The sequence below is a fragment of the Erpetoichthys calabaricus genome, chromosome 8, assembly GCF_900747795.2.
Source record: "Erpetoichthys calabaricus chromosome 8, fErpCal1.3, whole genome shotgun sequence".
NCBI lineage: Eukaryota > Metazoa > Chordata > Cladistia > Polypteriformes > Polypteridae > Erpetoichthys > Erpetoichthys calabaricus.
In genome coordinates this window covers 169,649,729-169,676,757 of record NC_041401.2, presented here as the reverse complement: position 1 = coordinate 169,676,757, position 27,029 = coordinate 169,649,729, and the positions used below count along the sequence as shown (strand labels likewise).

Genomic DNA, 27,029 nt, shown 5'->3' with positions numbered 1-27,029 from the left:
GAGCGTCAGTTACGGCACTACGGCCATGTGACGCAATTCCCCGAGAGTGATTCGGCTCGTAAGATCTTCACTGTTGAGGACCCAAGTGGCTGAACCAGGCCAAGAGGACGCCAATGCAACACCTGGCTGCAGCTGATAGAGGGTCATTTCTGAAGGGTGGGACTGGACCGCATGCCTGCCTGGGGGGATGCCGACCAGGATCCTGAGCTGTTTCGTCATGCTCCCCAACCTGACCTGACCTGACCTGACCTGACCTAAGGCTATGGCCAAAATACGAGAATTCAGCATTATTGTCCATTAGGTATCACACCAAAATGTCAGCTAAGTTGTTTATACTGCTATGGTACCCTCACTCGTGTGGCATGTAAAAACTGTTATCAGTCATTGAACCGTCAAAAAGTGTAAGTAGACTCAATGAGCTAACTGGGCTCAGAATAAAGAACAACATTCATTCAGTGGATTCATAAGAAGCAGCTCAGATGGGTGCACAGCCTCCATTTGGATGTCTTCCCCCACAGACCTATAAAACACAATGAATCAAGGGGGCACACTCCATACCACTGATACCCTTTATTAAAGATGATAATTTGACCATTACCAGTCTGCTAGTGTTATCAAAAAGCTTCTCTTCCAGTCATATAGCGTCACTTCAGATAAAATAAATTGATGAAGAAATGAGGAGCGGTGGGCATCTTAATGCAGGGACGGTAAACTCTCTGGGTGAGGGAAGTGCTGGCCAGTTTTTAACACAGAGGTGACATTTAAGACCACAAGTTGTTACCTTGAAAGGCCCAATACTGCCACGGTGAAATGCCACTTAGTCTATTAAACCCAAGCCCAAGCAGGGTGTGCAGCCTGGCAGCGCTCGCTCCAGTTCTTTGTCCATATCCTTTGTTGAACCATCTGGAACAGTTAAGGTTTCCTCCGATTCTCCACACTGGTCACTCTCTTCTGTGCTCAGTTGGCTGTGAGACCCCGACACGTAAATAAACTCCTCCGTCTGAAAGCAGTGATTGAGACGGCAGGCACTGAGGGAGCACAGCAAGTCTCCTTGGGAATCCATGTAGTACAGAATCAGCTCCTCCATACTTGTGAATTCATCCTGGATGTGCTATTATTCACGAGAGAAAGAGAAGAGAAGAGAAGAGAAGAGAAGAGAAGAGAAGAGAAGAGAAGAGAAGAGAAGAGAAGAGAAAAAAATTAGGAGGTTCAGTTACAGTTTGACAGCATACAATACATAAAAACAGATTCTGAAGACACCAGTCAAGCTCAGCATGGCCATCCAGCTCAAAGAGGCACTGGTAGTGATGTCAGGGCACATAAAGCTGGCACTTCATTGGGAGTGTAAAGAGACACTGGGGAAGAATTGGATAAGGTACAATGTTTTTCATATTCCTAACCAAGTTCCATGAAAAAGAATCCAATAATCCTGTTTGAACTTGTCATCTTTTTTATTTGCGGCTAGTCTGATTTTGCTCCTAAAACATGTCTGGATGATCACATAGAATGGACTAAAATAATAAAGCAGCTGGCTGAAATCATCTCTGGGGAATTTCCAATGGAGCCCCATGAAGTCACATCCAGTAGTTTAATGGCTGCTGCTCACAGAGTAAAGTGGAGCATACAGACAAGGAATCAGTCCAGACATCGGCAGGGACATGGGACATGAGGCTAACACGTCCATCTCTCAGTGTCATGTGTCACTCTTGTCACTTCACAGTGTTCTCCCACCCCATGGTAGCTGAAATGTAGCTAAATGATTTATCTTATTTTGAAATGTGACATCACCTATATGTGTATATATATATATTGTGGCATATATAGTGTGGCGTGTGGCTGGGGGTGGTACCCAGCCGGGACGCCCAGGAGGACCAGAGGTGGGATTACGCCTCCTCCAGACCACGAGGGGGCGACCGCCCTGGTGGCTTTAGGGACCACGGGAACTGAGCTTGGAAGCTCAACCCTATAGGGGCCCGTGGTCACCGCGAGGGGGCGCACTGATGCCTGAAGAGCTCTGGTCCTCAGCACTTCCACCACACTGGGGAGTGCCGGCGGAAGATTATCGGGAGGCACCTGGAGCACATCTGGGTGATTATAAAAGGGGACGCCTCCCTCCGTTCGTTGGCTTGAGTCAGGAGCAGAGAAGGAGTGAGCTCGGGAGGAGAGGAAAGGAGGCGGCCTGAAGAGAGGCAATATTGTGATAGAGGCCTGGACTTTGGGGGAGTTCTGGGGTTGTGTGGCACTTTATTTGTAAATAGAAAATATTAATAAACGTGTGTTGGGTGAACCATCGCTGTCCGCCTGTCTGTGTCCAGGCCATGTTACACAATATATACAGTGCATCCGGAAAGTATTCACAGCGCATCACTTTTTCCACATTTTCTTATGTTACAGCCTTATTCCAAAATGGATTAAATTCATTTTTTTCCTCAGAATTCTACACACAACACCCCATAATGACAACGTGAAAAAACTTTACTTGAGATTTTTGCAAATTTATGAAAAATTAAAAAACTGAGAAATCCCATGTCCATAAGTATTCACAGCCTTTGCTCAATACTTTGTCGATGCACCTTTGGCAGCAATTACAGCCTCAAGTCTTGTTGAATATGATGCCACAAGCCTGGCACACCTATCCTTGGCCAGTTTCGCCCATTCCTCTTTGCAGCACCTCTCAAGCTCCATCAGGTTGGATGGGAAGCGTCGGTGCACAGCCATTTTACGATCTCTCCAGAGATGTTCAATCGGATTCAAGTCTGGGCTCTGGCTGGGCCACTCAAGGACATTCACAGAGTTGTCCTGAAGCCACTCCTTTGATATCTTGGCTGTGTGCTTAGGGTTGTTGTCCTGCTGAAAGATGAACCGTCGCCCCAGTCTGAGGTCAAGAGCGCTCTGGAGCAGGTTTTCATCCAGGATGTCTCTGTACATTGCTGCAGTCATCTTTCCCTTTATCCTGACTAGTCTCCCAGTCTCTGCCGCTGAAAAACATCCCCACAGCATGATGCTGCCACCACCATGCTTCACTGTAGGGATGGTATTGGCCTGGTGATGAGCGGTGCCTGGTTTCCTCCAAACGTGATGCCTGGCATTCACACCAAAGAGTTCAATCTTTGTCTCATCAGACCAGAGAATTTTCTTTCTCATGGTCTGAGAGTCCTTCAGGTGCCTTTTGGCAAACTCCAGGTGGGCTGCCATGTGCCTTTTACTAAGGAGTGGCTTCTGTCTGGCCACTCTACCATACAGGCCTGTTAGGTGGATTGCTGCAGAGATGGTTATCCTTCTGGAAGGTTCTCCTCTCTCCACAGAGGACCTCTGGAGCTCTGACTGAGTGACCATTGGGTTCTTGGTCACCTCCCTGACTAAGGCCCTTCTCCCCCAATCGCTCAGTTTAGATGGCCGGCCAGCTCTAGGAAGAGTCCTAGTGGTTTCGAACTTCTTCCACTTACAGATGATGGAGGCCACTGTGCTCATTGGGACCTTCAAAGCAGCAGAAATTTTTCTGTAACCTTCCCAGATTTGTGCCTCGAGACAATCCTGTCTTGGAGGTCTACAGACAATTCCTTTGACTTCATGCTTGGTTTGTGCTCACATGAACTGTCAACTGTGGGGACCTTATATAGACAGGTGTGTGCCTTTCCAAATCATGTCCAGTCAACTGAATTTACCACAGGTGGACTCCAATTAAGCTGCAGAAACATCTCAAGGATGATCAGGGGAAACAGGATGCACCTGAGCTCAATTTTGAGCTTCAAGGCAAAGGCTGTGAATACTTATGTACATGTGCTTTCTCAATTTTTTTATTTTTAATAAATTTGCAAAAACCTCAAGTAAACTTTTTTCATGTTGTCATTATGGGGTGTAGTGTGTAGAATTCTGAGGAAAAAAATGAATTTAATCCACTTTGGAATAAGGCTGTAACATAACAAAATGTGGAAAAAGGGATGCGCTGTGAATACTTTCTGGATGCACTGTATATATATAAAAATCCAACGTCTGTCTGTCTGTCTATATCTATGTCTGTCCACTTTTCAAGAGAGAACTACTTCACAGATTTAGATCGGTGTTTTTCTATAATTTGCTTGAACATTCCGGTTCATTTTGTGACTTCTCTCATTGCGCTAAGTATCATAGTTCACTTGCTGCACCGATTTATTTGCACGAATCCAAGAGAGAGGCTGTGGGCTGGGGGGAGGGGGAGGCGGGACATCAGGAGTAGGGAGCCGGATGGGGCCCTCCTCACTCGCGTGTCAGCCTCCATTCAAGTCGCTCTCCCTCTCGCCACGTGTTGGAGCGCACCTTGCCTCCGCTTAGCTAGTGATACCTGTTTGTTCAGCAGACATTATCATCTAGAGATTGTTAAAGAGTAACATTTGACGTTTTTGAGAGAGAGAGATCACAGCTACTTGTGTTTTAGAGGGTACCTGCTCAATGGCAGAGATATCATGGCCATGTGCTCTTCTCCCCACGTGGGGGACGCTCTCCCACCAGAGCTGAACACGATCAGATACAGTGCCAACGTTTGATGTTGGGGCGTACCTACCTTCTGCTTGGCCAGAGATACCTTGCCAACTTTTAAAATTTTTGGCAAAGAGTTCACAGCTCCATTCTCGCCCCTGATAGCAAAACCAAAAAAAATATATATCAAGAGGCCCTCGGATTCAAAAGCTATCAATATAAATTGTTCTCAATACAAATTACATTTTTTAACATTTTTTTTATTGATTTTTAAAGTTTGTCCTGTTTCACTACTACTTGGGCAGAGCCGCAGGGGACAGCGAGTATATATATATATGTATAATAGAATGTCTGTCTTTCTGTCTTTCTGCAAGTTCCCTATATACCCTTGGACCGTTCTGGATCAAATTTTGCAGAGTTGCTCTCTATAACCATACAGACAACACAGACAATTTGACCCTGGGGGGTCCCAGTGTTTTTTTTCCCCCTTTGTGCTACAGTACAGTTTGCACACCAGTGCCACCTGATGGCTCAGAACAACTGAATCCAATAATCTCCAACTGCAGAGCCGCAGCGCCATACGTCAGCACAAGTCTGCCCCAGCAGTTAAATGGCAGAAGTTAAGGTTGGGGTTAGGGTGGTTAGCGTGTAATTTTGATGGGGAGATCCTCCCTCTAGTGGGCACTTTTGGAACTTTTTAGTGCTTTGAACTTGAACCATTCCTCATTGTAGCCTAGAGCTGGTGTCAGTCTGCGCCCTTCTTTTTATCCATGGCTCTTTTTAAGAGAACCGAGTGGAATTCAGTTGCTATGGAAGAAGATGATCTGTGGTGGCAACCCCTAACGGGAGCAGCTGAAAGAAGAAGAAGAAGTAGAAGAAGTAAAAGTAGAAGAAGAAGAAGAAGAAGAAGAAGAAGAAGAAGAAGAAGAAGAAGAAGAGGAATTCAGTTGCAACGATAGTCTGGGTTGAATAAAATAAGGATCACACGGTCTCTTTTTTTTAGCTTTCACATTACAGAAAAAACGGCCTTCCTGAAAAATATGGATAGTGTTTGTTGGTTTGCTTCCATATTTTTTGATTGTGTTTCTTTTGGTTTTGCAATCCAGGGCTTGCAATACATCAAATTAACCATACAAATGGACTTGACATTATTGTTATTCACTTTCATTTAAATTAGTCCAAAAAGATCTGGAAAAAAAACGGCAGTGCTGTAAAAACAAGTGGCACTGTTTCCTATCAGTCAGATTAGTTCAATTTACAATTTTTTAGAAATATTTAGAGTTCCCCAAACTGAAGTGGAGTTCAGCAGCTACACTAAACTTGGCTTGGTCAAGAATGAAAGTTTAAAGGCCCCAAGAAGAGAGTTAGAAGCCGCAGGTGTTGAGCTTTTAAAGGAGTATGAATGAAATGCCAGAGGAGATGCCTCCTGCCTTTGTCGACAACTTGACGACTTCGTTATTCTTTTGGCTAGACATAATTGAAGTGTAGCTATTGAAAATATTTTCTAATTAGTGTTTTAGTTTGAGCGAGCAGCTTACCTGTCATTTAGTCTTCCTTCACGTGTCTGGCTTGGGTGAGGATCATTTCACTGAGAGGTATTGTAGTTACACGGAGCGTGTAGACAACAGAACTAGTCTGACCTGTAGATCTGCGGAATTCAGCTTTGCCTGGTAAGCCACTAAACCCCCCCAACCTCCTTTCTTTTGTTTTCTATGACTCTTAGTGCTATAGACACTAATCACCTTGTTGCCTTGCCGCAAAATTCTCCTAACATTTGTGCCACCCAAGTGAACATGAGAAAGAAATTCAGCCAGCCAGTCAGTGTACTGCACGAGCTGATAGTTAGATGCATAACCTCAGACCACTGCATCTTGCACACCAAGATGTGTTCCTTGTGAATTTCCCATTGGGATTAATAAAGTATCTATCTATCTATCTATCTATCTATCTATCTATCTATCTATCTATCTATCTATCTATCTATCTATCTATCTATCTATCTATCTATCTATCTATCTATCTATCTATCTATCTATCTTAACACCTGGAACTCCAGCATGAAGAGTCTTTGGGTCACAAAAATGTCTGCCCTCCTGGTTTACTTCATTTGCACATGGAAGCGTACAGAATGTGGGTCAGTAAATGAGCCTTTAGTGTTGGGTATATGAAAACTGATCTTACCTTCAGCATGTATTTATTCCTGTCATTCTTCATTATCTCATAAGCCATTAGGCCAAAGGGGGTTCGGACGGAGAGGCCCCACAGCTCTGGGATGCTGCTTTTCATCCACAGGAAGAAGGAGCCCAAAGCGTCCTTGTGGAGGAGTGAAGTACATTGCTCCCTGTAACACAAGTATGAACACAAGACCCCACAAGTCATAAAGCAGCCTGGGCAGATTTACTGTACATGACAGATGATCCTCTTCTGTACACAGCAGCATAGCAGAGGAGGCAGAACAGCTTTTAATTATTAAACACTTATTACTACCATTACTAGACAAGAAGAACTGCATCCCCCTTGTTGTCACCTACAGCCCACATCTTGAAGCGCTATATTCTTGTAAAATATGTTCTTATAAAAGAACTTCAGCCAATACTAAATAATGATGACACCAGACAGATGTATTCCCAGAACCTCCCCTCACAGCATACAGACAACCACCAAACCTGCAGCAACTAATCGTCCAAAGTTCCCTGAGTGAACCAACACATAATGGTAGATCTCCCTGTCTACAGAAAAGATGTAAAACCTGTGCTCACATTTATAATTCAGATTGTGTAGTTCTACATGCCAAGAAAGAGCACCACAGATGCGATGTTTGCTCTGAGGGTGTTGATGGAGAAGTTTAGAGAAGGCCAGAAGGAGTTGCATTGCGTCTTTGTGGATCTGGAGAAAGCATATGACAGGGTGCCTCAAGAGGAGCTGTGGTGCTGTATGAAGAAGTCAGGAGTGGCAGAGAAGTATGTAAGAGTTGTACAGGATATGTACGAGGGAAGTGTGACCGTGGTGAGGTCTGCGGTAGAAGTGACGGATGGAGATTTAATGGGCACGACCAGCTGAGAGGAGACACAGGACTCGGTGGGAGGATTATATCTCCCAGATGGCCTGGGAACACCTTGGGATCCCACAGAATGAGTTGGCAAGTGCGGCTGGGGAAAGGGACGTGTAGGCCTCACTGCTAAGACTGTTGCCCCCGTGTCCTGGTCCTTGATGAGTGGTACATAAAGAATGAACACATGAATGAATATTTTTTAAGAAACAACCCACAAGCAGAGTTTATAACTGTAGGCAGTACTAGGGTGTTGTACCGTGTTAGCCATTATGAATGTAGAGAAAATTCAGCCTCGAAAGCTTGCATATTGTAATCTTTTTAGTTAGCCAGTAAAAGGTGTCATTTTCCTTGGAGTTTCTCTAACTGTAGGCAGAAATGCCCACTGAAAGTGTGGAGACCCTTGACATGTCATTTTAATCACTTCCTGACGGAAACTACCAATAGTTGATACTTAATGATGGGTGGGGGTTGATTTGATTTGAACTTAATTTTGTAAAATTTGACTTGCTTGTATGGAATGTTATTTGCTTTCAATAAATTCAATAAAATGTCTTAAAAAAAACAGTTGATGCTCAGTGGACTTGATTGGCCGTTATCAAAAACTGTTCATTGAACGGCTCAGTTTTGAAGTTTGAACCCCTAGCAGCTTAGTGGATTTGAATGCTGTAAAGAAGACAGCCGTTGAAATTGTCCAAGTACGGTTAGCATGGGTGCTTTTAGTTTATAAAACTACTACCATGCTACCTACTGAACACAGAGAATATCATCATTTTAAAAAATGACTGGTGCTGCCTCTCTCGAACGCCTTCCTGTAAAGCCTGCTTGGATGGACTATGTCATTATTTTCGAGGCGCCTTTCTCACCTCCTGTCCTCTTTTACGCTTTTCGTCTTTGAAGGCGACTCACTCAGCGTGTCCCTACAGTGTCTCCTCATGTGTCTCACACTCCCACTTACTCTTTCATTTACATCACCAAAACCAAGCTGACCAATCACACGAATGCCAAACTGACCAATCAGATTGTTCTGAGAGACTGGATGCTACCACACACACACACACACACACGGGGCCTCATTGTTTTATTATACAGCATATACATTTTGTCATTTGTAAAATATCGTTTTTTGTGTAGCACAGCAGTTTAACCGGGATCCTCAGAGAAGTACAGAAGTTAGCAGGCTATGGAGGACAGAAAACGTAAACCCTGTAGACAGGAATTTGGAGAAATCCTATTTTTTCATTTTTGAGGAGAGCGGAGTAAAAAATGAAACAGGAAAGTAAAGCAATGCTGCAGATTTGTAATGAGAGGTTGAATAACAAGAGCAGGTCCTCCTTCATTTCTGGTCCCCTAAGACTGACTGGCTCACTGGTGTGACGATCTGTGAGTACAGTCATGCCTGCCGATGAAGCCGAGATATGGTGGCAGCAATGTGCGGACAAAGGCTGGCTGAAGTTTAGTAGAGTGTGTAAGAGGCATTAAAATTCAGAGAATCGTGTACATGAGTTGTTCTAATTCTGGGAGTGACATCATAGTGGGGGGGGGGGGGGGTTATGGTGTTAACACGGAAAGTAGTTTTCAGAAATTGAATTTACAGAACTCTAAGTACGACGTGCGCAGCTTGTCAATATGCTTACAGCGTTTGCGTCCCCACACTGGGCACAGATTTTCCCACAAGTCCCTGCACTTTGACATCACACTGCTATTGTGCTGGAAATCATTCCTGCTATCACAGGAGGACTGTGGTGGCTGCAGGAGTCTCGCTGTGACGAATACACAGCAAAGCCATCAAGTCTATTACAAAATTGACGGCAAAACAGGACGATCTTAATTCGCTTTTTTTGAGTTGCTACCTTTTGTACAGAATTTTTGAAAACAAAAGAGCGTTGCACTCCTAAAAAGGTTATGAATCCCCTGATTTATGTGCCCGTGCACTACTGAGAATACTTGGCAGGGTGAGAGTGGAACACGTTGAGGATGCCTGACGTCAAGCGGCAAAGCCCAGTGACACGGTGTACTGTTCTCAGTGGTCTAATTGACGCAATGTCACCGCATTGCTGCTAGGAGGTAGCAAGCAGGGGACAAGATAAGAGCAGAGATTTTTCAGAGAATTTGCACAAGTGCTTGCAAAGTCTACTTTATTCACAGCTCACTTTGTCATCACCTGTGTATTTGGGAATTCTGGCAGGTCGCAGTTCACACAAAGATGATGTAATTGTTACTACTAAGGCTACGGTTCTGCAGGAGATCAAAAATGAGGTCAAACAAGACATTGTCTGGCATACAAGCAGATGAGCCCCCAGGTGTTTCATATTGTGCACGGCTGTCCAGTATAATCAGGTGAGTGGATGTGGCTGGTTTAATTCAGGTGGGTTTGACTGGTGTCTTCGAAGTGTCAGGAGCGTGAGATGTACAAACATCGATGAGAAATTCTGGTAAACGGACAAGATTATAAGAGTAGCTGTTCATATTAAGCGGTAAAGTAGAGATGGAGTTGAGGTTTTGTGTTGCTTATTATGTATTGTAGCATTGGAAGGATCTGACATCCCAGAATGCTCTGCTCTGCGGTGCTGCATTTTAATCTCTTTGGCATTAACCGTGAGCTCTCTAGGGGTTCAGAATCCATTGTGAAAATGGTTAAGCCCGAGTGTCTTTCAGGTTAAACTTGAATAACACTTGGGACTGTATTATGTTGCCATCTAATAGATAAAATAACATCATATAGCAAAAAAAAAATCATGAATATTTCTATGCTAGCTTATCAATATTCATGAGTGGGGTGGAGCTTTCAACCAAAACACATAATGGGGTGTAAATGAGAAGCTGTAAAGCCAGTTTTGAAACAGACTGAAAACTGAATCAAGCGATTGTTACGACAAAGCGTTGGTCACAAGTCATAAGACATTGACACGAATAGTGACGGCACTGTATGACCGAACTGTTGTGATATGCCTGGTGAATTCGATCCTGTGAAGTTTCTCCATGGTGCAGGTAGCTGCATGGCAAAAAGACAAAAGCAGAAGGACAAGAAAGACGTTAGCCCCTGTCACGCATGTGTGAGTAGGAGGACGTTGTATGGACCAAGCGAAGGTAAATCCATGCCAGGCCAGGAGGTGGCAGGATGCACTAAATGTTCTCCTGTTATCTCTGCAGACCAGCCACGGGAAAACCGGTCTGACTCAACATTGAAGACATCACTTCCGGTTTCCAGTGCCTAGGACGATGTCACTTCCAATTTCAGTGGCCAGGACGACATCACTTCCGGTTCCGGTGCCTAGGACGACGTCACTTCTGGTTCTGGCGCCTAGGATGATGTCACTTCCTGTGCCTAGGATGACATCACTTCCGGTTCTGGCGCCTAGGACGATGTCAGAAGAAGGTCATGTCCGGTTCCTCAATGTCACTTCTGGTCTTTCCATTTAAAACCTCCATCTTCTCAAACCTTAATCAGTTCACTTTTGGACTCCATCAAAGGCACTTCTGTCAGCTTTTCAAAACCCATTGCAGCCAGGGACAATACACGGGTGGCTGCCCCAAACCTTTATGAGTGTGTCGAGTCTGATCTTTTCACGCCCCCTACGTACTGTTCACAATGTGGCAACTGTCAATCATGTCAGGAGAAAAGTGGAAGTCCTTAAGCCTTGCATTGTGTGTGAGCCTACAATAACACAAGGGGCATTTCGATCATATGGATTAGGTACTGACATTCTACCCTATCATGTGCAAGCAATAGAAAATAGAAAAAAAATATTAGAACAAAAGCAAAGAAACTCACTTCTACTGTCCCATTACAAAGTCGGGCTGTGTGTTGGTCACACGAAGGATGTGTACTGAATGTGCGTCAGTACAGCAGTGGACGTTAGACACACCTTTCCTACAGTGAGATTTACCGTATATACTCGTGGATAAGTTCTCCTGCTGATAAGTCAGGGCTTGAATTTACCATATAATATCTGGTATTTTATAATGTTGGTCGTCCAAGAGATTATGATATGCTAACGCTCACCTGAGAGAGTAACCACGGAGCACACAGCCTTTTATTTCTATGTATTGTGCCTATGTGACCACGCGGTAATATCCACACTATTCCAAAGTAACTTTTGCAGTGATTTCTGTTTTGTGTATCTCACACCCTCATACACCTTTATCATAAGAGCATCCCTTATCTACGATGGAGCGTTCGATCAGAAGAAAATATGAAGCTGGTTTTAAATTTAAAGTCATTGAAGTGGTGAAAGAAATTGGTAACTGCGCTGCTGCAACAAAATTCGATGTGTCTGAGAAACTGATGTGAGATTGGAGGAGGCAAGAAGATGTAAAAGAAAACAAAATTTTAAGTGTCGCATTTTTGAACGGGCGTATAAGTCAGGGTCTGATTTTATGATTGTATTATTCGGGTTTCAAGACCCGACTTATACATGAGTATATACAGTATATGGAAAACTCATCAAAACCTTCAAAAGACTTTGTTGGACAGTTATCTTATCCAAAGATCTTGACCATACATTGTTCTCCTCTCTTGCTAAATGAATCTTAGCCTGAAGAGGCCTATTAATTTTTTTACATCTAAGATGTCTCACCTGAAGGTTTTCCAATGCTGCATCTGTCCTAGTGCCCATATAAACACAGGGAACTCCAGTTTTTGTACTACAACTTGCCTGAAGAAGGGGCCTGAGTTGCCTTGAAAGATTGTATATTGTAATCTGTGTCACATTTTTGAACGGGCGTATAAGTCAAGGTCTGATTTTCTGATTGATTTTTTGGGTTTTATACTCAAGTATATATGATACAGTGGTGTGAAAAACTATTTGCCCCCTTCCTGATTTCTTATTCTTTTGCATGTTTGTCACACAAAATGTTTCTGATCATCAAACACATTTAACCATTAGTCAAATATAACACAAGTAAACACAAAATGCAGTTTGTAAATGGTGGTTTTTATTATTTAGGGAGAAAAAAAAATCCAAACCTACATGGCCCTGTGTGAAAAAGTAATTGCCCCCTGAACCTAATAACTGGTTGGGCCACCCTTAGCAGCAATAACTGCAATCAAGCGTTTGCGATAACTTGCAATGAGTCTATTACAGCGCTCTGGAGGAATTTTGGCCCACTCATCTTTGCAAAATTGTTGTAATTCAGCTTTATTTGAGGGTTTTCTAGCATGAACCGCCTTTTTAAGGTCATGCCATAGCATCTCAATTGGATTCAGGTCAGGACTTTGACTAGGCCACTCCAAAGTCTTCATTTTGTTTTTCTTCAGCCATTCAGAGGTGGATTTGCTGGTGTGTTTTGGGTTATTGTCCTGTTGCAGCACCCAAGATCGCTTCAGCTTGAGTTGACGAACAGATGGCCGGACATTCTCCTTCAGGATTTTTTGGTAGACAGTAGAATTCATGGTTCCATCTATCACAGCAAGCCTTCCAGGTCCTGAAGCAGCAAAACAACCCCAGACCATCACACTACCACCACCATATTTTACTGTTGGTATGATGTTCTTTTTCTGAAATGCTGTGTTCCTTTTACGCCAGATGTAACGGGACATTTGCCTTCCAAAAAGTTCAACTTTTGTCTCATCAGTCCACAAGGTATTTTCCCAAAAGTCTTGGCAATCATTGAGATGTTTCTTAGCAAAATTGAGACGAGCCCTAATGTTCTTTTTGCTTAACAGTGGTTTGCATCTTGGACATCTGCCATGCAGGCCGTTTTTGCCCAGTCTATTTCTTATGGTGGAGTCGTGAACACTGACCTTAATTGAGGCAAGTGAGGCCTGCAGTTCTTTAGACGTTGTCCTGGGGTCTTTTGTGACCTCTCGGATGAGTCGTCTCTGCGCTCTTGGGGTAATTTTGGTCGGCCGGCCACTCCTGGGAAGGTTCACCACTGTTCCATGTTTTTGCCATTTGTGGATAATGGCTCTCACTGTGGTTCGCTGGAGTCCCAAAGCTTTAGAAATGGCTTTATAACCTTTACCAGACTGATTGAGATCTATTACTTCTGTTCTCATTTGTTCCTGAAGTTCTTTGGATCTTGGCATGATGTCTAGCTTTTGAGGTGCTTTTGGTCTACTTCTCTGTGTCAGGCAGCTCCTATTTAAGTGATTTCTTGATTGAAACAGGTGTGGCAGTAATCAGGCCTGGGGGTGGCTACGGAAATTGAACTCAGGTGTGATACACCACAGTTAGGTTATTTTTTAACAAGGGGGCAATTACTTTTTCACATAGGGCCATGTAGGTTTGGATTTTTTTTCTCCCTAAATAATAAAAACCATCATTTAAAAACTGCATTTTGTGTTTACTTGTGTTATATGTGACTAATGGTTAAATGTGTTTGATGATCAGAAACATTTTGTGTGACAAACATGCAAAAGAATAAGAAATCAGGACGGGGGCAAATAGTTTTTCACACCACTGTACATGCTTCTGTTACACAAAATAACATTTTCTCTTGCTGAAAAAGAACTCTACATTCTTAGCTTGTTTTTACAGGAGTAAACATAACGGCAAGGAGGCTACAACTAAACTTTTCATTATAATTTTTGATGTTCAGTACAAACTGCTTGTATTGCCTGTTTCATGATTTGTTTCTTAATGAAAGTGTTCCACTGCCTGGGGTTTGTTTCCTGCCTTGCGCCCTGTGTTGGCTGGGATTTGCTCCAGCAAACCCCCATGGCCCTGTAGTTAGGTTGGATAATGGATGGTTGGATGAAAGTGTTCCATTGACTTTTGGGAGGAATTGGGTTTGCGTTCCATCGCTGACTGATGTGACCTTCTCTGGTTTAAGAGGCAGGCTTGTTTGGGGACGGACTGGCAGCTCTGGGTCTAAGGATCTGGACTGGTATGTGGAAGGTTACCGGTTCAAATCCTGTTACTGCCAGAAAGGATCCTACTCTGCTGGGCCCTTCAACGAGCCCCTTTAACCTGAAAATTGCTCCAGGAGTGCTGTACAATGGCTAACCCTGTACTCTGACCCCCAGACGTCACGTGAAAAGACAATTTCACTTACAGTGTACCAAAAAACTAGTTGTAGTGATTGTGTATGGATTGTTACCGAGTAAAGGAAGAGGAATAAATGTGTTTAGGTTGATGATTGAGTAGGTCTGTTTGTCACCAAACTGTTCTTCCATTACTGACAGCCACATACACAGGGTTTGGACATGAGATAAGTGGTAGACATCAGTAGTACTGATTCACCAAAGAATAAAATGAATAAAAAAGTCAAAAAACAAGCAAACATTCAGCTTCTTGAGTAGATTGCAGAGTTTTCTGTCACAAATCCAAAAGCTTGGACCCTGTTGATAGCACATCACCATCTTAATATCATCGACACAAGTACTTCGACTGAGTAAAGCGTCTGAATACTTGTCATATTTCAGTTTTTTTATTTTGTAAAAAATTTTTAAAAATTCCTTAAGTCCTGTATTCACTTTGTCCGTGTGTGATATTCAGTGGTGTTTGATGAGAGAGAAAAAAAAATGAATGAAAAGATTTTAGAACAAAACTGCAACAACCCAAACCGCCTGTGTGTTCCAATAAAGCAGCAGTGGTTAATCCCATCGGGATTAATAAAGTATCTATCTATCTATCTATCTATCTATCTATCTATCTATCTATCTATCTATCTATCTATCTATCTATCTATCTATCTATCTATCTATCTATCTATCTATCTATCTATCTGGTGTTTGGCGCCCTCTTCAGATTACTAGTGGAATAAGAGATTGAAAGGAATGCTCCACTCACAAATGAGATTTATGTTTAAATGTTACAGCACAATGGTAGCGCTGCTGACCCACAGTAAAAAGACCAGGGATCACATCCTGGGTCCTCCCCACGTGGAGTTTGCGTGTTCTCCCCTTGTCTGTGTGGGTTTCCCTCTGGAGCTTCAGTTTCCTTCCGCAGTCCAAACACGTGCAGGTTAGGTGGATTGTAGTGGTGGGTTTGTGTATGTTATAATGTGTTACTGACCCTCACCTATTCTGTTTCTCTTCTCGGTACTCAAATGTGGCACTTGGTGCCACGGCCCACCTGCCAAGTTGTTTTGCCTGCCTAAGGTAAAGTCATCCCTGATGGAGGATCGCAGGAATCGTCGGGTAGAGGGGTCCTTTCATTGGATTGGCTGGCCCAGCGCTGTTTCAGCTGTGGAATGGCCAAATGAGGGAGGCAGCTTGATGGCTGAGGTCTCCAGGACTCTGAACAAATCCAAATCCTATTTAGTGATATCATCTACTGTTAAATTCTGCTCTGTACTTGTAAAATTTTTATTTTTATACTGTATTGAGGATTTGTTCTGTTCTGTGTATTGTACTGTATTGTATTGACCCCCTTCTTTTTGAAACCCACTGCACACCCAACCAACTTGGAAAGGGGTCTCTCTTTGAACTGCCTTTCCCAAGGTTTCTTCCATTTTTTTCTTACAATGGTTTTTTTGGGGAGTTTTTCCTTGTCTTCTTAGAGAGTCAAGGCTGGGGGGCTGTTAAGAGGTTAAAGCCCATTGTGGTACTTCTTGAGTGATTTTGGGCTATACAAAAATAAATTGTATTGTATTGTATGTGTGTTTGTATGCGTGTTCACGCTGCGATGGACTGGCGCCCTGTCCAGGGTTTGTTCCTGCCTTGTGCCCTGTTCTAGCTGGGACAGGCTCCAGCAAACCCACACAAGAGAAGATACTGGAGCATCAAAGCCAGATCTGCCAGGATGCAGGAGAGGTTTTACCCCCAAGCTGTTAGACTCCTTAACACCAGGCTGCCCCCTGAGACCTTCCACACGGCCTCAACCAGCTCTTAAAACAGAACTTTTATACATGTGAGCCACTGTCCTGCAAAGACGAGTGTGCAGGTAGAGAAGAACTGAAAATCTCATACTGACCTTTAAGTATTTTGACACTCTTGTTATCCTTCTCCTGTGAAACATTCTGACCTGTCATTGTTTACACATCTTAAACAACTATTAACATACACTGATCATTTCTGTATTATCTATATCTATTATTTATTATTTATTTATTATATTACATATCTCACACATCAATATTGCTGCTGCTTCTTTGTCTTGTCTTTGCACAATGTCTTGTCTTGTTTGTGTTTTAATTTTAAATTTAAATTTTAATTCTATTTTTAATTTATTATTTGCATGTCATGTTGTTACACTGTGGACCCTGAGCTTCGCAATTTCGTCTATCTGTATACTTGTATATGGCTGAGATGACAATAAAGTTCACTTTAACTTTGCTTTGACATGACCCTGATCTGGATTACGTGGGTTTGACAATAATAATAATAATAATAATTCTTTACATTTATATAGCACTTTTTTCACTACTCAAAGTGCTTTTAATAGAGAGTGGGGAGCCACTTCAACCACCACCAATGTGCAGCATCCACCTGGAAGATGTGACGGCAGCCATTTTTGCACCAGTACTCTCATCTCACCACACATTAGCTATTAGGTGGTGACGTGGTGAGAGAGAGAGAGCCAATTAGAGACAGGGGATGATTATGACATAACATATTCAAATTCAGTAGTTCCTCATTAACTATTAACAAGAAAGATGTCATTCCCATAATGCCGTGTGTTTAAATTAATGATGGGTTTCTTCACCAACGAATGAGGAGCAGAGGCGGGTCTTCAATTCTAATGCACAGCATTGTGGGAATGACATCTTCCTTGTTGACATTTAATGTGGAGCTTTCATGAAGTAACTGTTAATAACCTTTTAGCAGAAAATGCACACATTAGGACCATACAAATAGTTATCGGATATGTGGATTATGCAACACGAGATTTCTTTTTTCCCATGGACATTTTTCACATCGTTTGACACTGTTTGCTGTTGATCTCCTATCAATACCTTCGAGTTGAGAGATTAAATTTTTTTCTCGGCTACCACTACAAACTATATGGCGTAAGTAGCATTTGAAACAAATATCATTTTTGGGTGAAGTATTTGTTTAAGTCAGGGGTCCTCAATCAAAGTCCTGGAGGGCTTCAGTGGCTGCTGGCTTTCATTCCAGTCAGTTTCCCAGTTAGATCTCATCCCTTGCTGATAATGAAACTTGGTGTTTAACTCTATGACTTGTTAGTCCTTTCATTCGTCAAAGACACATTACATTACATTGTAGATCAGAGGTCCTCAATTACAGTCCTGGAGGGCCGCAGTAGCTGCAGGTTTCCACTTCAACCAATTTTTTAATTACAGCCCATTTATTTACTACTAAAGCAATACATTTTGGGGCTTAATTTGACTTCTCTTGCCCGTCACCATTCAGAACCCTTAATTGCCTATTTTAGTTTTAGCAGCTGCATTTAAAATTTGAATTGTTGCCTGTTTTGTTAATCAGACTTTAGTTGATAATAAAATGTAGATAACCAATAAACCAGCAGCTCTCCAGCCAACATGCTTCCTTTTAAAGTATTAAAAGTGTCTGTGTTAAAAAAAAATGTTTAGAAATAAATGAGAGGGGAATTGGAAGGAACGTTAAGTTTAATTCAGTTCTAGTCCACAAAACACCTGGATAATATTCTCAGGTAAAGAAACTCTACAGCGCAATTAATTACAATTTCCCTTGGATGAATGAAAGCGCTAACAAGGCATACAGTTAAATGCTAAGTTTCATTATCAGCAAGGACTGAGTTCCAGTTAGGAAACCAGTGGGAAAGAAAACCTGCAGCCACTGCAGCCCTCCAGGACGGTGATTGAGGACCCCTGGTTTAAGAGAATGGCATCTGAAGTGGGGGCAGACCCATGTAACATTGCACGACTGGTTGCTTCCACAAACATCACACTCTAGCAAGCAACCTAACCAGCAAGTTTAAAACCCATAAGTCATCAGTGCGTACCTGGTGAGGCCTTTAAAAGACCACGTGCACCGGGCCAGGTTGCCTTCTGCCTCCAAAACGTGTAGCGGTTTCTCGTTCTGCGAATCCATACTCTTCCAACTTCGACAAACTGAAGTAAATAGAAATTAAGTTTCAGGGCACCTGCAGCATACTGAAGGCCAACTTATCTTAATTTGACCCATAGAGACCCATACTCATCCATTGGGCTATGCTGGTCATACGGCCACTTGGTGGTCCACTACAGTGAGTACTTTTCAAAACAAACATAGCATAGGCATTTTAAACCAATTCATGGTCACGGTGGGCTAGAGCCAGTCCTGGCATCATAGAGCTCAAGGTTGGCACCAACCCTTGACACCAGGGGTTCCCAAACTCGGTCTTGGGGACCCACTGTGGCTGCAGGATTTTGTTCCAACCAGATTTACAATTGGTGATAATAATTGATTACAACTGGTCTTGTTTAATTAGCTGGTCTTTTATACTCTTCTCTTATTCTGCATTCAGAAAAACACAACAGTATACTTTTTACATTTATAAGACACTAGCCATCTCCCTCGGCTTCGCCCGCTTATTAGTGAAACAGGACAGTGAGGAGGGCCCAGCCCGGCTCCCCACTCCTGACGTCACTCCTCCCCTCAGCCCCCAGCCTCTGTCTCGGATTAGTGTGAATATATCGCTCTCTGCAAGCGAACTATGATTCTTAGCGGAATGAGAGAAGTCACAAAATCAACTGCAATGTTCAACCAAATTGTTGAAAAAACCCGATCTAAATCTGTTAAGTCATTCTGTTGTTCGCTAACTAAGCGGAGTTAAGGTTATTCCCCGAGGCAGACGAGTGAGTGAGGAGGGCCCTGTAGCCGATGAGTCTCTCTCGGATTTGTGTTAATAAATCGGTACCACAAGTGAACTCTGATACTTAGCGTGATGAGAAAGTCGCAAAATCAACCGGAATGTTCAAGCAAATTACATAAAAAAACCTAAATCCGTTAAGTCCTTCTCTTGTGAAAAGCGGACAGACGTACAAACGGGTCTAAAAAGCTATATGACCACAAAATTTTTAAAACCATTTCTTAGTGAGCACCTATGGGCCAAGGGTAACCTACATTCCAAATTTCAAGTCCCAAGTCCTCATGGTTCGAGAGATTACGTTATGAGTGAGTCGGTGGTATTTGGCTTTCGTATATATAGATTTTAAAATATTTTTCTTTTTTCTAAAGCTATCAATGCTTAACTCTCTTTTGTTGTCTTCCTATTATTTTCCCCTTTTCCTGTTTGTTCCCTTCATTTAACCCTAATAATGACAATTAACAACCAGCATAGCAGACACCCAGGATGATGAAAGCAGCAGCGACTTCAGCGTCAGACTTGCTAATTAGTAAATAATCAATTAAATAAACCAAACACCTGGAAAAGCAGAATGAAAATTAGGTTGAAAATGCTGTTTCATAACTTGAATAAAATGATATATTCCCCATGTAACTGCTTATTACATTTTAATAAAAATTAAGGTTAGGGTTAGGGTTAGGGTTACTAAACTTAGTTTGTAATTTCTACATTGACTCCAAAACACAGAAACTGAGAAATAATGATTCACTTAATTAGGCTAAGAGTCCAATGAATAGCAGAAGTAGGTTGGAACAAAAACCTACAGCCACAGTGGGTCCCCAGGATCGAGTTTGGGAACCACTGCTCCAAAGGAATGGTGCGCCTTCCAGCATTGGCCCCTAACGCGCAGACCAAGAGAAAGGCACGGTCAACCATTGTAATCATAATTAGATAATAATACTGACCCTTCTCCTGCAAGGAGCGGTGTGTTTGAGAGTCGTAGGTGAAAGACCGGTAAGCGCCAGAGCGGAGCACCTTACTTCTTATCGCTTTCTTCCTCATAAGGTTTGAGCAGCCGATGGCGTTGTCTTCAATGTCATTCGCCTTATCGTCTTTCTACAATTTAAAAATGAGAGAAATCAATATGTGCCAAACAGTCTACAAGCAAAAGAAAAAAGATATTTCCAGGGAAACGGCGGTCAAGAGCGTACACTGGTGTGCGGACCACTCGAAAATTCAAGGGTTGTATTGAACCTCATGGACGTAACAGATTTACCATTCAATAAGGACCTGCACATGAAGTGACCGTACGTCATTCAAATCTGCGTGCTTGGTCGAAATTTACCTTCACTCCAGTAAATTGAAGATCCCCTCAAGGCTGAGCTCTGTTCCTGCACACTGCCCTCTTCTGGTCGCCACTGCTATTTCCACAATTAACTCAAATCGAATGTCTTTTTGTTTCCTTCTGTTCACACAGCGAAAAGGGAAAGGGAAACCACAATGGTGTTCTGTCCTTGAAGTGCTCTACTCATCGCCTGACACTACTAGTGACTATGAAGAGATTGTTATGGACATCTTTCTGTTATTAATTATGCTATGATGCATATTGTTTTGCTTATTTTTTTTTTATTTTGTGTGATTACCGTATATATACTCACATATAAGTCGGGTCTTGAAACCCAAAAAATCGATCATAAAATCAGACCCCGACTCATACGTCCGTTCAGAAATACGACACTTAATTTTTTTTAACATCTTCTTGCCTCTTCCAATCTCACACCAGTTTCTCAGACACATTGAATTTTGTTGCAGCAGCGCAGTTACTAATTTCTTTTGCCACTTCAACGACTTTTAATTTAAAACCAGCTTCATATTTTCTTCTGATCGAACGCTCCATCGTAGATAAGGGATGCCCTTACGATAAAGGTGTATGAGGGTGTGAGATTACAAAAAACACAAATCAGTGCAAACGTCGCTTCGGAATAGTTTGGGTATTACCGTGTGGTCAAGTAGGCACAATACATAGAAAAGAAAGGCCGTGTGCTCCGTGGTTACTCTCTCAGGTAGGTGTTAGCATATCATAATCTCTTGGACCAACAGCGTGAGTTTTCCACATTCGACTTGTACAACTGACATTATAAAATACCGGAAATTATACGGTAAAATCAGCCCTGACTTATCCGCGGGAGAACTTAAATGCGAGTATATACGGTATTATGTATTCTTTCTGTTAAGCCAAGGGGGGCACTTGGAACTGCTTGCTATTTAAGAGCAAGTCACCCCTGTAATGGCTGCTTTGGAATTATATTTATTTCCTGTTTTTTGGCTTTCTTTTTCGCATTTTGTGATTGGGTTCTCCAGTTATTGACTTCTGGCTTTCATATAAAAGTAGGGTTGCCAGATTAGAAAATTAGAAATACGGGACACTCTTAAAATCTCTCTCTATATTACTATATATATAAATATATACATGCCTCCTACACACCCAGACCAATATATTATATAAAAGTACAGACATAAGTTAAAAACATAAAGCGAGGATTTTAATAAGTAAAATCATTTGAAAATTATTTAATACAAGCTAAAAAAATTCTGTAAAAGTGAAATCATTTGAAAATATTTATTTAATACAGACAACAGAGAAATATTATTATTATTTATTGCAGGCAGTTAGTTAAAAAGTGGGCCATGGCAAGTAGTAACAACACACTTTACTGACAGTCACTGTATGTTACAATGCTGACCCAGAACTGCACAGCAGCGCGGCAGGAGAACAAAACGGTAAGAGTGTCGCTGTCCTCGGCCAAGCATAGCAACTGAACAAGTTGCAAACAGGCAGCCAACACTCGTTTCCTCATAACATTTGGGTTATTTTCATCAAGAGAATCTGAGAAAAGAAATGTATAATTACTTATAAAGTTACAACTAAATACCGTAAGAAGGTAGTAAAAATATATTTTTATTACGAAATTTGAAAATTAACTAAATATGGGACATTTGGGTGTCCCTGAAAGGTCAGTACGGGACAGGGGGACAAAATTATCAAATATGGGACATGTCCTGTATATAAGGGACGTCTGGCAACCCTACATAAAAGTTCTGTTTTCTGGATTTCATTTTAAATTTAAATGAAAGGCAAACCTTTTTGGTTCCCTGTATTCTAAATTGTGTACATTTTGAATTCTCAGTAATGTTTTAAATATTAAAGAAACCTTGTTTTATTTTTGTGGACCTGAGGTTTTTACAGATTTTTCTGGTCTCCCGTGGGGTCTTCTTTAACTATCGGCCTGTTGCCCTACTATTGGGCCTAAGCCTGCAACTTGAGTTTGGGGCTAGGCTGCTTAGGGAGAGGCTTACATGTTTTGCTCAAACCCATGTTTCACTGCATGTCTGACTTTTGTTTTTGAGGCCTTTCACCATTTTTGAACCAGTCAAATCATTCCACTAACTCCTTAAATAAGCAGGGCTCACACAGAGACAGAAACAATAACAATTTATTTTTTGTATAGCGAAAAATCACACAAGGAGGGCCACAATGGGCTTTAAGGCCTTATTTTTTGACAGCATTGCCTCCCTAAAAAGACAAGAAAAAACTCCTGGGAAAAAAACCTGTAGGGAAAAAAATTTTAAAAATATTGGGAAAGGCAATTCAGAGAGAGACCCCCTTTCCAGGTAAGTTGGGTGGGCAGTGGGTGTCATGGGAGTTAGCGTCTATCATAAACACATTGGGTGCAAGACAGGAACCATCCCTGGATGGTGCTGCAATTAACATGGATAACTTTAGAATATACGGTAGGAGATAAACATGGAGAATGTGCAGTCTCCACGGAGACCATGACGGGACCCGGGGTCTTCTGAAGCTGTGAGGCAGCAGCACTAGCCGATGTGCCATCACGCCGCCATTTTACAAATATGAGGAGCACTGTGAGCCTATTAGTACAAAATGTTTCAGTAATATACTGAGATGAATACGTTTATCCCATGTAAAACTCAAGTGTTTAAGGCTCATTGACTTCTGCTGTATGAACACTTTAAAAAAGCATCTTCATAATTAACACAATCCAAGACAATCTTCGATTTTCCAACTAGTTGATATTTTTATTTTACCTTATGTTTAATGTTACTGCTTTCCAATGTGAACCAACATACCATTTGTTCAGGGAAAAGCTCTCCTTGGGTGGGTGCCCTTCGGAAGGACACTAAGGCGTTGACATTAAGGGAGACCCCCTCACTGAGGAGTGTTGAAGATGGAGGAAACTTCACGACAGCTGACGCATTCCCTGGCTGCTCAATGTGTTCAGGGTGGCTGTCCATGTAGGCCAGTTGGAACATGCGGCTCAGCAGCAGATTTAAAATAGTGGCCTGTGGGAAGACAGACAGCAGATTAAAATCCGTTAATCAACCGATTCTGGCCATTCATAAAAATAAAACCATCCTGTCATTCCCAGAAAAGCCAAAAGTGTGAAGTTCATGGGATCAGTGGTAACAACCTGACACTGGTGAGCATTCTTGAAAGACTCATGAGGACAGACAGATAGATAAAACAGTCAGAGAGAAAGGCATGATAGATAGATAGATAGATAGATAGATAGATAGATAGATAGATAGATAGATAGATAGATAGATAGATAGATAGATAGATAGATAGATAGATAGATAGATAGATAGATAGATAGATAGAAAGGCACTATAGATAGATAGATAGATAGATAGATAGATAGATAGATAGATAGATAGATAGATAGATAGATAGATAGATAGATAGATAGATAGATAGATAGATATGAAAGACACTATATGATAGATAGATAGATAGATAGATAGATAGATAGATAGATAGATAGATAGATAGATAGATAGATAGATAGATAGATAGATAGATAGATAGATAGATAGATAGATGTGAAAGGCACTATATAACAGATAGATAGATAGATAGATAGATAGATAGATAGATAGATAGATAGATAGATAGATTGATAGATATGAAAGACACTATATGATAGATAGATAGATAGATAGATAGATAGATAGATAGATAGATAGATAGATAGATAGATAGATAGATGTGAAAGGCACTATATAACAGATAGATAGATAGATAGATAGATAGATAGATAGATAGATAGATAGATAGATAGATAGATAGATAGATAGATAGATAGATAGATAGATAGATAGATAGATGTGAAAGGCACTATATAACAAATAGATAGATAGATAGATAGATAGATAGATAGATAGATAGATAGATAGATAGATAGATAGATAGATAGATAGATAGATAGATAGATAGATAGATAGATAGATAGATAGATAGATAGAGTGAAAGGTGGCCACGGCCATTACCCAGGTGGGATGCCAGCTGGATGGAAGGAACGGAGAAGAGAGCTTCCATAAGGCACTACTTTCCCCGTGCGGCTATGGCACCACGGATTCCTGCAGGGCATGCTGGGAGTTTGAGTTTGGCACAGCCCAGTTGGGTATCCAAGGTGCCATTGCAACCCAGGGGGGCTACCAAGCAGCAGTTCAGGGGAGATAGCGCCCTTCCCCTTGTCCTTCCTTTAAGGAGGTGTCCCGGCTGGGTAAAGACTCCGGCCTTCCCTCACAATAGATAGATAGACAGACAGACAGACAGACATCTGCCTATGGCACATAACACTAATATTACATTAATTTTCACAGCTTACCATGATATATTATGCTACTACATTTTTTGTTACTAACACTATACGTATAATTACAGGCCCATGGCTCATTTCTTCAGTCCCGCTAATACAAGGACTCTTGCTTACTAAGGGACTTTTAGATCAGAGAATTGAGAGTGCAGATTTACAAGTTGAACTCCAAAAGGACCACCACAGACTGAATGCCACTATTGGATGAAGGAACAGTTGTGACACGTTGCCTGCAGCAAAAAGACAAGCGACCACGTTTGCTGTACCTCTGATGGCTGGCCGCTCACAAACAGGTGACAGTAGAGCTCGTTGCGCGGGCAGCCTGGATTGTAGGCGACAAAGGCAAACTGACGGTCCGATGGACGGCAGGTAGTAAAGGAAATTCTTCTGAGACAATGGGCCATCAGCAAGGTCTGCAACAAGATGGTGAGAGATGACTATCAACATTTTCAGTTTAGGGACTCCCTCCTACCTTAAATTTACTCCATATGTCTGTGACACTATTGATAAAAACATTTTTTTTTCCCCAAAGAGAACACGAGTCTAACATGTGTGACACCAGTAGTGTTGATGCAGCAAAAGAGACAGGCAGGCCATTTTTGCCTCCTCCTGATAAGCCTATTTGGTCTCTTCAATGGCTGAGGTCTACCAGATGTCCTGAAGTCAGATTTATGTTTAGGGTTCGGACTCCTTTTCATGGAGAAGGACTGACTCCAGTGGACATTCCTTGTCTTTTCTCTAATTTCTGTTGCCTTTGCATACAACTCCTTGTTAACATAATGTGTGTCATGCATGTGCATAGGAGGATCACCTTCTGAGTTCATCAGAGGTATGTTAAACCACTCCTGGACAAGAGGGGGTGCTGTTGCCAACGGTATCCGCATCCACAGCACTAAGAAGATGGCCAATAAGGGTCAGTGACAAAGCCCCTTCCAGTCGAGGTCCTATAAAAACAAGAGGTCCCCAGAAGGGGGGAAATAATAATAATGGAGACTGCTATCAGTTAGCATATGAAGCTCCTATGAAGACAAACTGTGACATACGCTGATAAGAAGGCTGCAAGCCAAAGCACGGCGAAGGCCACAGGCCGATCAGCCTCTCTTCGTGAGAGATACGCACTTAGATGGTGTGTTCAACACTATAATTTCTATTTCATCATGCGGGTTGAGCTAATCGCACGTTGTAATCCAATTTGCCATCTTGCCACGGACCACTGCTGCAGTTCCAGTTAGTCAAGAGCACAAAAGGGAGAAAGTACGCCATTTCAAGCTTAAAGTAGCGCTCCCCCATAATGTGAACACAGTCAGTATCGCCATCTTCTTCTATCCACCATCTAACCCCTTCAGTGACGCAGTCCACTACTAGCAGCATGGCACTGATACTGATCATCGATCTCTAAACATTTTCTCTCCAGGCTTATCAAAGGATGGCATCCGTTACTGTCTGATGGGTTGCTGCCACTCAGGTTGTTAAGTGCTTGCAGACCACCGCCTTCCCACCCAACTTCTGAAGTCCTGACACAATAACATTCTGACTTTCAATGGGAGTTCAAAGAGTTGCTTGCTGGACCCCCAAGGTGTTGCACTGCTTTACCCATCCATTTCATTTAAAATCCCACCCTATTGTCACGTGTGCCACCTTGCATGTCTTAACGTTATACTCTCACCTGTTTGTCTTTGTCATAAATCTTCACTCCTTTGGTAGAAAACATCAGAATCACAGGGACTTTCATCTCGCAATCCTGAAAGGTACACAACCACAAGAAATGACTCAACAGAAGAACATTGGGAGTCATCATTCTCTTTTTGGATTCTCGACTGAAGTCCTCCGACACGGACGATACAGAAGCCTTTGAAAGACGATGATTCTTAATTATTCTGTTCCTTGGTGAACTCAGACTACTCTCGTTGTGATCCTGCTATGTCACCAAAGAAAACAAACGCATGGGATGAACAGCCATCAGCTCTGTGGTGGAGCTCAACTGAATGCAAATCAATGATTTATGCAACAGGTGGGCTCCATTACTCAATAGTGGACTAGCAAGTATCCAAAAGTGAGAAATGAAAAGGCTAAAAGACGCACCTCAAAGCACAATATTAATGAGGCATGATAAACAAATGAGATCCACATTATGGCTGATATTATAAAGGTTTCAGCTTGCAAGATAATAACTTAAAATGTATAGTTAAG

General features: G+C 42.0%; 1 protein-coding gene across 2 annotated transcripts in view; it reads right to left on the bottom strand.

Annotated features, from left to right (window-relative positions):
- Positions 1 to 563: 563 nt before the first annotated feature.
- Positions 564 to 27,029, bottom strand: part of sh2d5 (SH2 domain containing 5) — a 44,561-nt gene continuing 18,095 nt past the window's right edge. The window contains exons 3-9 of one of the 2 annotated variants that reach the window (XM_028807774.2): positions 26,506 to 26,580; positions 25,106 to 25,252; positions 23,311 to 23,523; positions 20,127 to 20,277; positions 18,337 to 18,445; positions 6,637 to 6,796; positions 568 to 1,111 (exon numbers count right to left, since the gene is read on the bottom strand). In XM_028807774.2, the coding sequence (XP_028663607.1) occupies positions 818 to 1,111; positions 6,637 to 6,796; positions 18,337 to 18,445; positions 20,127 to 20,277; positions 23,311 to 23,523; positions 25,106 to 25,252; positions 26,506 to 26,580 (1,149 nt within the window). In that variant the 3' untranslated portion in view covers positions 568 to 817. Of the gene's footprint in view, positions 1,112 to 6,636; positions 6,797 to 18,336; positions 18,446 to 20,126; positions 20,278 to 23,310; positions 23,524 to 25,105; positions 25,253 to 26,505; positions 26,581 to 27,029 lie in introns of both variants that reach the window. The other variant, XM_051931125.1, reaches the window with a different exon arrangement.